At 39.1% G+C, this 9,817-nt stretch overlaps 1 protein-coding gene across 1 annotated transcript; it reads left to right on the forward strand.

Moving 5' to 3' along the window:
• Positions 1–66: 66 nt before the first annotated feature.
• LOC115784351 (cysteine protease ATG4D-like) lies at positions 67–7,501 on the forward strand. Its single transcript, XM_030735560.1, has 11 exons — positions 67–245; positions 1,415–1,665; positions 1,785–1,868; positions 1,983–2,156; positions 3,704–3,992; positions 4,079–4,146; positions 4,313–4,440; positions 4,638–4,716; positions 4,813–4,889; positions 6,376–6,495; positions 6,712–7,501. The coding sequence occupies exons 2-11, from the start codon at positions 1,473–1,475 to the stop codon at positions 6,880–6,882; spliced, it is 1,383 nt and encodes a 460-aa protein (XP_030591420.1). The 5' UTR covers positions 67–245; positions 1,415–1,472; the 3' UTR covers positions 6,883–7,501.
• Positions 7,502–9,817: the final 2,316 nt, after the last annotated feature.

The raw sequence follows: 9,817 nt of genomic DNA on the forward strand, positions 1-9,817 counted from the left end.
GTCGGGGCTCACTGTTATTGGTCCACCGTTGACCAATCACAGGAGTGACGACACGTGACCCTTGTAAACAGGAAGTGAGTACAAATTTATTTTGACGGTTGCTGTTAGTTTGAAGACCGAGCCAAACTGAGCCAAGCGGAGCCGAACTGAGCCAAACAAAACAAATACAGACGAGCACACTGACTCGCATTTACTCAGCAGCTTTGGCTTTTTACAGGAGGTAGAATGGTTCTGCCGAAATGAAGGTAAAATGGATCGTTTATTGTGTTAATTCGCTTCATTTTGAATGACAGAGTCGCTGCTGTATTCACTGTAAAGTAGTGGTTTAAAAGTAAGGCTGTTAGTGTGTGAGATAAAAATACAGAGGGAACTTTTCATATAAAAGGATACTTTTCATGTTAATGTTTGATGTACAAACTTGCTTTGACATGGGAACGGAATGAAAAAAACGACGTTAACCAGATATTTTTTCTGTGCCACTCGGTTACTGAAGGTAACTCTACATTTCAGGTATTTGAGCTTTACGATTTATGCGTCTTTTTTCTTATTGGTGCAGCAAAACTTAAGACACCCCCCCCCCCCCCCCCACACACACACACACACACACACACACACACAAATTTGTCTCTCCTGTAGTTTAAATTTTTTAGGTTAAACATTTAGGTTTTAAAGAAGAAGAAGAAAAAAAAGCATGTGGGCATCTTATGATACATTGTTCAGTATTAAACCAGAGTTACTCAACCTTTCCAGCCTGTGCCCCCTTTGGAGGCAGGTCAGGTACATCTGTGTGTAATCTGGTCCTTTACTAGACCTCTGAAGTATATGAACCGTTTGAAAATAACTGTGAAATACACACATCCAATTTTTTTTTTTTGCAAAATTAAAAGTTTAGGGGGAAAAAATCTCAAAATTAATGTTTTTTTTTTTTTTTTTTTTTTTTTTTTAGTTGAGTATTGTTTTGTTTTCATTCCTACATCATTTATTATCTCACAGCCTCTCAGATTTATGTTGTTCCCCTTCTGATGGGTGCCTTACCCTTAGATTTAGTGGCACTGGACTAAACTACTGATCTGTTTATGAAGTACTACTACTAGCACCAACTCGATGGTGCTTATGCATTGATGTAACTGTATTAACAAACTTTTAGAGTTAGTGGCCAAATGTCGGTTAAAATGGGAAACCAGCAAGCCTCCGGTTGCAGTTAAATGAGCATATCTGAAATTCCTTCAGTCACAAGGTGCAGTCACATGCTTTCTCTTTTTCCTTAATGTCAAGGATCATTAATGGCTTTGCTGTGGATAACATTAGCCTCTGAGATCTGGCAGTAGGGTTTGTTTGTTGCAAGAATAAATTCATCCAGGGCTGATTGCGTCATATGTATTTAACTGGGCTGTTATTTATTTTGTGTGTCTAGGCTGCTGTGGCGATAATGAGCAATTCTTCCCACTCGGTCATGGTCATCTTCACATGCTATGAATCCTAGTACCTCCTCTGCTCGGTTTGTGGACCAGTCTGCTGCTTATGACATCATGGACGACTGGGTCTTCTTCTCTACTGAATCAGCTGGATCTCAGGGCCTAGAAGAGAGCAGGGATGATCAGGAGGCAGAGGACACAGGCAGATTCAAAGACAAGTTGGTCTCAGCATGGAACAGCGTCAAATATGGTCAGGATTTTGTTTTTGTTTTTCCGCTTTGAGACTGAAAATGAACGATGTGGTTACTAAGCAGATGTGTTTGTGTTCTTTGTTTTGTGAAATTAAACCGTTTCTGTTTTTCCTTTCAGGCTGGTCCTTGAAGCAAAAATCCAAATTTAGCAAGAGATCTCCTGTGTTCATGCTGGGAAAATCCTATGACCTCAAAGATGAAGGTGAGGCATATTGTAGGAGGCCTGCATTCATCCTGCATACTCCCTAAAATGATCTGTCATGTGATTATAAAAGCAATGGAGAAAATTGTAATTCGGGCTCTCTAACTGTGCCAGGAGAGCGAGATCGTTTCCGTCGCTGCTTTGCGTCTCTCCTGTGGTTTACGTACAGACGGGGCTTCCCTCCGCTCCCTGGCTGCTCTCTGACCACCGACAGCGGTTGGGGTTGTGTGCTACGCACCAGCCAGATGTTGCTGGCACAGGGATTGCTCCTGCATCTGATGCCTCCAGGTGATAACACACAGTCTTGCTGCAGTGCCATCTACATAGTGTGATCAATAAATGACAAGACATCCAGAGATAAATTATTTTCATACAAACTGACAGACTTTACTTTCAGCTTTGATTTAAGGGGTTGAAAAGTTTTGCATTATTTGAGGAATTACAACCTCTTTTTTTCACATATTTCTCTATTTTCAAGAGCTCAAATGTAACTGGACAAATCATCATACAGATAAATAAATAAAATTACTGTTTTATTTGAATCCCTTGCATGCAATAATTCCTTGAAATCTAGAGCCACACATCACTAAACAATGGGTTTCCTCCTTTTTTATGCTTTGACAGCCCTTTACTGCTGCTCTTTGTGCCTGACTCAGCTATTGTCACTTATTTCACGTCTTTGCCTTTAAAAACTTCTGAGATGTTTTACAGTATGTTTTAGGTTATTGTCCATCAGTGCTGTGAAAACACTGTCCAGTCAGCCTTGCTGCATTTGAATAGAAAATAGAATAGAATAGAAAGCTTTTATTGTCATCAAACACGGAGCATGATGAAAATGTAGCAGCTGCCACAGTTCAGTGCCTTTCCTTATAAAGCTCAAACAAGAAGATAAGAAAAATACTATAAAACTAGTATGTATATGTATATCAAACTAACACAAGGACTTACAGGGGAATAAATATGTAACAAATATACAAAATATACCTGAATCTGTGAAGAAAGTTTAGCTCCACACACTTTAGAATTCATCCATTTGCATCTGTCTCCTGCAATCACCCATAAACACTAGTCATCCAGTGCCAGTGGAAGCCAAGCATGCCAAAACATCATGCTGACTGTTCTGTGGTTTACAAAAGGATGTTGTATGATTCAGACTATGTGGCTAATTTTAGTCTCATCGGTTCAAAGTACGAAGAATTAGTTCATTCATGTCTGCCTCCTACAGGATGTTTTTTCCTTGGCTGGTCTGAAGAAGTTTTTCTTTGTCATGAAAGGATACTGTGATCATCAGCTGTTTTTCTTCTTTTTATGCTTTGAAATCTGCTAAAATGATAAAGCAACATGAAGTACATTTAGATTCAATTGTCCAATTGCATTTGAGCATCTGTAAATGATGTTTTTAACTGTTATTTTACAGTTTTGCTCTATTTTGGGACCATACAGAACCATAGGAAATTAATGAAAGATTTGACCGTGTACAACATAATATATTCTTTATTTATCCCAGCTTTAGATTTCTTTTTCTTTTTTTTTTCTTTTTTTTTAACAGCAAAAAAAACAAAGTTAATCAGAACAGATAACATAACAAATGATATACATAAAGTAAGTACAATTTTATTTAGCTCAATAGAAAAATACAGTATGACAAAACAAATATTTTAATAAGAAAAAAAAACTAAAAATAAATGTGTCGGAGAAGAAAAATGGGAAAACAGTTTTACTGCTCACTGAAACAAAAATACAAACTCTACAATAACTGGTGTCTTTTATAAAATGTATGGTATCTGAGTTGTATTTATGTAGGTAGCATTTAACAATATTTCTCTGTTTTTAAGGTTGGACCTGGTCTGGGAACCACCGTGTGGTCAAAGATGATATGGACCTGATTCGCCCTGCAAACGATAGATTTAGTTTAAATGAAAGGGGAAGCAAGCTAAGTCGACATTTGAGCTTGGGTTCCATCCTGGACAGACCCATCGAGGATCCGCACAGAAGGATCTTATCCTGGTTTGCAGATAATGCCACAGCCCCCTTTGGCATACATCATCTTGTAGAACTGGGCAAAAGCTCAGGGAAGAAGGCTGGGGACTGGTATGGCCCGTCCATTGCGGCACATATCCTCCGGTAAGACCTGAAGTGATAACACAACAGCCCAGTCATAATAAAAAAGTTTGTTATCACCTCTAACAGTAAAAGTCATTCTGTTTCAGGAAAGCTGTGGAAGCTTCAACAGTGGACCTTCCCAGCCTAGTTGTGTATGTAGCACAAGATTGCACCAGTGAGTGTTATCTTTAATATTCTGTCTTTTGAGAAGGAACAGATTGGGGATAAACCCTATACCCTATTTTTTCTTTTTTTAAACTAAAGGGCTTGAATTGTTGGTGAGATTTAATGAATCACATGGACTTGCCTTTAGATGTCTCTTTCCTTCTTTGTCTGTTCAGTCTACCTGCAGGATGTGAGGACGCTGTGTGAGCAGCCTCACCCTCAGGCCTGGAAGTCCGTCATCATCCTGGTTCCCGTACGTCTTGGAGGACAAGATCTTAATCCGTCCTACATTTCCAGTGTCAAAGTACTGAACCAATATTTTTGTGCATTAACCCCTAGAGACATTGTATGTTAGCTGGTTAGTTTATGAAGAAATGTTTCAAAGGCTGCTTGTGAGTTTTCAGCAAAAGTAATTCAATTTGAAAAGAGACTCCTGCTTATTAAAGCAAAATACATCTCACAGTGAAAACCAAGCCATTCCTCGTATTTTCTTTCAAACAGAAACTCTTGATGTTGGAGTGCTGCATCGGGATCATTGGCGGCAAACCAAAGCACTCTTTGTTCTTTGTTGGCTTCCAGGGTAGGTTGAGTAATTTGTCCATTATGATTATCATGTCAAGCTGTTTCGTGTCAGTCCTTACATTTTCTTTCTTCCTCGGGTCCTTCTGTACAAAAGGTGACCATCTGCTCTACTTGGACCCTCATTACTGTCAGCCTACAGTAGATATGACAAAGAAGAGCTTTCCCTTGGAGGTATGAGTCACCATTTCTCTTCTTCTTGCTTTCTGTTTTGTTTCCTCTTGTAAAAGTCAGGTGAGACATACGGCCACAGCTCTACAGTATCTCTTTTCCACTAACACAAGCCTCTACAGGTGCCACACTCGAACACACGATGAATAATAGCCTGTTGCCAAAAAGCTTGCACCATTATGGCATTACAGAATTCCTGAGCCCAAAATTGGAATCGCTGCTAGAATCATGAAATTTTCAGGTGACTCACAGATTATTTTGCTGTGTAATGTTTGGCTGTGAAACCTGTAAAAATCTGGGCTGGTTTTTAAAAGGGTGCCAGGTAGAACTGGTGCAGCAGCTTTGGTGAATACCAGGTATTAAATGACTCATTCATCAGTACCACTAGATATGTTCCATATACTCATTTGAGTTTATTTTCAGCAGGAACACTGTATCAGATTATTCAAAGTTTCCATATATTTGAATGAAAAACATTAAATTCTGAGCTGGCTTCATGGTGTTTTACATACAGTACCAGTCAAAAGTGTGTCCAAACTTTTGACTGGTACTGTATTTGCCTGGCAAGCAAAAGGTTGCAGGTTTGCTTCCAGCTGGTGACAGAAAACCTTTTGGGGTTGTGTCAGGAAAGGTATAAAACTCTGCCAAATCAAACATGTGGAGGTACCCACTGTGGTGACCTCTTGTGACAAAAGACAAGCCAAAAGTAGCTTTACGATTCTGAACTGTTAGTGAAAACGGGGTAAAGATAAAAGCACTAAGATGTAATACAGGGATAAAGTTAGGTTCAGGTTTAAGCCAGTGGTTCTGAGACTAAGGCACACCCTTTTGGGGTTATAACAGCGCAGCAATGCTAAATAAAAACATTGTCACAACTACCAAAAAAAAGGACTACAAAATCTTTAGAGACAAAAGTGTGTTGTGTATTTGCTTCAGACAATATAAAAATATTTTATCTATGAAAGGGTGCTGAGGTAAGCTAACTGAAATGCCTAGAGGCAGCAAAACGTACCCCTAGAATCTACAACCCGGCCTTGTGATCAAGTGCTAAACTGGTTTAACTCTCAGTGTTTGGTTTGATCAACTATTTATTCAGTCTACATTTGGGAGAAATTGAACATATGATCCATTTATCTACTTTTTTTTAACCTTCTTTTTCATCTCTTAAGACACGCTGTGTTAGCTCTTAACCATTTATGTTTTTTAATGAGATAGCTGATCTGCTTGCTAACTTGTTTTCATGCACATTTTGACTATCGAATACTAATTTCTGTTCTTTAAAGTAATTGATTAAATGCAGTTGAAATCATCTACAAATTTTTTTTTCCCCCACATACACCCTGGCAGCTGCAGTAGCACCACTTTTTGTATATCTCTGGTTGGGATTTACTGGTATAAATGTTGAATCCACAATATGAGACTCTGGAGTTTCTCCTCTGATCCTGATGAGATTTTTGTCTGGTCCCATTTCTCTCCATTCCACTTGCAGTCATTTCACTGTAAAAGTCCAAGGAAAATGGCTTTCTCTCGCATGGATCCCAGCTGCACCATTGGATTTTATGCAAAAGGACAAAGGGACTTTGAGTCATTGTGCGCAGGTGTTAATGAGGTATGTGCATGGATAATTTGGGCTTCTGTTTAAGGAGCCTGAGGCTACTGTGTAGTTTTTATTACATGAAATACAGTTTGTGTCAGACCAAGTCTGAATTTGTCTTGTCAGCAAAGCGTCCTTAAAGAAATTGATCAAGTTCATTTGTAGGAATTATTCTACTCTCCACTGACTGCTCTTTCTTATTAGTTCTTGTTCACCTTCTGTCTCCCACAGGCTCTCTCAGCGTCTGCAGAGACGTACCCCATGTTTATCTTTGAAGAGGGAAAAACACGGGAGGAGGCGAGAGCCACCACAGCCACACACAGCATCACCTTTATACAGAGGAACAGCCAACTGGGAAGAGTTGATACAAGCAATAGTATGGATGAGTTTGTTCTATTGTAAACATAAAGAGATCATCTCTGCCCTGAGGGGCATTCTTCACTGAATCATCAAAGTAGCATTTGCACTTTTTGGCAACTACTGAGCATAAGAAGAATATCCTTATCATTCACAGTGAGGTCGGTGGACTCCTTAATGGTCTTGTATGAAGTTGTTATGCATCAGTAATTATACTGTTATATTTTTATTGCTGTTTTTATTTATTTTATCTTTTTTTTTTTTTGAGAGAGAAAAGTGTTTTAATAATATGATCAATTAGAGGACTTTGAAGTATGATTTTTTTTTTCCTCATCTTAATTGATTTGAGTTTACACAAACATCCATGAGGTCATTTTACTTAATCTTTTCAAATGTGGTAAAAAATAATAATTTTTTTTGTTGCCTCTCACTGTTGATTGTGAAGTGACCCCATGTGCTACACTTTAAGTGGACTGTGATTGATTTGCACAAGAGAACTGAAAAAGAGGATATTTTTTGTAAAAGAAGCTTGTAGAGTCAAATAGACATACACTCACTGGAAAATGAGGACAGTTACTGAAAATATTGTTGCAGGCTGACTGTCTTTTGTAGTTTATCAAAATAAACAGTTTAGGAACAAGAAAACTGATCGTATGAAATAGAAATTAGCATTCATTATAGTGTACTTCTGACTTTAACTGCTGCATTTCCTGTTTATACTATACTGTGAAAATAGCAGGCTTGGGCAAGGAGAGCAAAAATGAAATAGCTTTTCATTTTCAGTGATGCTTATATAGCAATTGACAGCAATGGTCATCTCAAGGAGCTTTATAATTTTAGATATTACCATCTGACCATCCCCTATGAGCAAGTTGTAGTGCCTGATTAGCGGGAGCTGGGATAATTTTTTTATTTTTTTTGGGGGGGGGGTCAAAAAGAGAAAAAAAGGTCCAGTATGAATCTGAACAGCCATCACAATAATGTTGATTCAGTCCCTTGCATGAAATCTGTGTAATGCAATACAAATGGACATGGTACTGAAGCTCAGGCAGTACTAGTTGATTGCAGAATCACTGCTCTTTCTTGATCAGCTTCCCCTCTACATGATAAGCCAGGACACTGATCAGTCATGTGGAGGTCCTAAAAGTCCCTCAGTTCCCTCAGGAGGTACCCTTTTACAAGCCACAAATTTCCATCTGATTCTGTCACTGGAAGCCCTCAGCAGAGCCCGGTTCCTGTGCTGCCACCTCCTAGAACAGCTGGGAGAAAAAAGACTGGTCCAAGCTCGTATGAAGTTTTTGATTCTGCCCTTCAGTGAAGAGGAGCAAGTGTTGAGGCACGCATAGGCCAGTTCCTCTAGGTTCAGCTTCAGCTGAGCCCCAATGAGTACATAATTCTCATTAAAGTGCTCTGCAATCCTAATTAGTGAAGGTTCTTATCAGACTGGTGATCGTGGGAACACAGACAGTGCTGATATGTGCTCTGCTGCCTTGTTGACTATGGTGACAGCAGGAACAGCAAAGGTGTGTGCTTGTGTAATAAAACAAACTCAAATATCTGTACAGGTTCATGGAGGACGGTGTTTGGTGGCATTATCTGTTTCAACTCTTCCACTTCTATACACAGCTGACACTAATGGAAAACAGCCATCAAAGAGATTCAGGATATGTAGGCACTGTCACAGTAACAGCTGAACTGGTAGGTGTATGGGAAAGTGAAAGTACTGTAGCTCCATCCTTCCCTTACCTTCAGAACAGCAGGTTTTGAACACTGCTGCTTGTTTTGTGTATCTTAAGGAAAATAAGGAGGGGGGTGCTAATCAGCTGTATTTTATAAAGACTGGAATCATTTTAAGCCCGTGGACCTGAGGTCTGAGTGTCACTTTCTTTAGGCATGCAGTGCAATCTGTCTACAAAAGTGGGAGAGTTGAAACAGAGGGGTGACCCCAAGATCACTGTGAAACCTACCACATGGTTATCTCCAGTCCTTTTGGCCAACCAGGATCAGAAGTCCAACCTGACTCATGCTTTGGGTGGTTTCCCTTATACCAGCATACAGCACCAAAGCATGGGATTGTGTGCAATCCAGCTTAAAGACACAACCATGACCTCACCTTCCTTAAGCTGATCAGTCACATGTCAACAAGGCTCCAACATGCAACACTAAGTAACTTTTTAATCATGCAAAAACATTGATGAGCAGTTGAATCAGTTTTTAAGCTTATAACTGTATGATGTGTGTTACATAGTATCTCACAGTCTTGTTGTATGTGCTGTGCATATACACATTGTAGAATAATGAAAACAAGTAAGATTAAGGTAAATAAATATAGAGTCTGCGTTATGCAAGGAAATGCAAATAAGACTAAAAATCAACATGAGTTCCTGTTATACTAGATAATGTATGTTGTATTAAATTTATTTGGAGTGGTAGTAATATTGAATATTATATAAACAGCTGTTTTATTAATGTTAATATGCAATTTGACCTAACACTTTAAACAATTGGGTTTCCATTGTTTTATAAGTTCAAATGCCATTTTTTTTCCTTGTTTCATATTGAAGTGGGCTTCTTTACATGCACCTTTTTTCAGTATTTCCTTTTTATAGCCCAAACGACAAGCCAATCATTAGATGTGTTTTAAACACCGATCAACAATACAAAACAATACCCACAAGGTTAGACATGAAGCCATGTCATAAACAAGGCAATAATTACAAGAAAATTGTAGCTCATATCGTTTCAATGCCGCTGCTTCTTTAATTTTGGTTCCTCTCACATATTATAGTATTTGTGTATTTTCACACCGATACACGCTCACTTAAATCATATTCTTACAGCTTCGTCCACAATACTGTGTGTGACTCGGTCTCCCATCCCCCCACGCCGGCTTCTAGCTCTTTCGTGCCTGCCTGTATATCGCAGAAGCTGCACTGGGCATGCGGGAAGCGAGCGAGGAGGGGCGGCGCTGTGGAGCCAC

Source organism: Archocentrus centrarchus, chromosome 8 (assembly GCF_007364275.1).
Source record: "Archocentrus centrarchus isolate MPI-CPG fArcCen1 chromosome 8, fArcCen1, whole genome shotgun sequence".
Classification (NCBI taxonomy): Eukaryota; Metazoa; Chordata; class Actinopteri; order Cichliformes; family Cichlidae; genus Archocentrus; species Archocentrus centrarchus.